Source organism: Plasmopara halstedii (genome assembly GCF_900000015.1).
Source record: "Plasmopara halstedii genome assembly, contig: Scaffold_650, whole genome shotgun sequence".
Lineage (NCBI taxonomy): Eukaryota > Oomycota > Peronosporomycetes > Peronosporales > Peronosporaceae > Plasmopara > Plasmopara halstedii.
This window is the reverse complement of record NW_020187567.1, coordinates 532,706-532,983: the sequence shown is the minus strand read 5'-3', so window position 1 is coordinate 532,983 and position 278 is coordinate 532,706. Positions and strand designations below refer to the sequence as shown.

Sequence of the window (278 nt, the reverse complement as noted above, 5' to 3'; positions counted from 1 at the left end):
AATTTAGCCGCCGATGAAAGCTCATCAGAAAGAGGCCACAGCTTTTGCAACCTTAAAAATAGATGGATACTTCAAAAAGACGTCGAGTAACATTTCAATGGTGCCTTCGAAACAAGTACAAAGTGTAGATGTTGCTGTTGATGGTTTAGGTATGAGTGTATATGCTACACCTGAGGAATCCCAAAGTCGAAAGGCTGGAGCAAAAGAAAAAAAATGCTAATTTTGGCGGTTAAAGATGATAACGATTTCGTTGCAAACAATTGTTTTGCAGTGGAGAG

General features: G+C 39.2%; 1 protein-coding gene across 1 annotated transcript; it reads left to right on the top strand.

Annotated features, from left to right (window-relative positions):
* Positions 1 to 13: 13 nt before the first annotated feature.
* PHALS_12757 (uncharacterized protein) lies at positions 14 to 233 on the top strand (the record flags this gene model as incomplete). Its single annotated transcript, XM_024728373.1, has 2 exons — positions 14 to 149; positions 187 to 233. 2 exons carry the CDS (start codon positions 14 to 16, stop codon positions 231 to 233), a joined length of 183 nt encoding a protein of 60 aa, XP_024578856.1.
* Between the last annotated feature and the right edge of the window lie 45 nt (positions 234 to 278).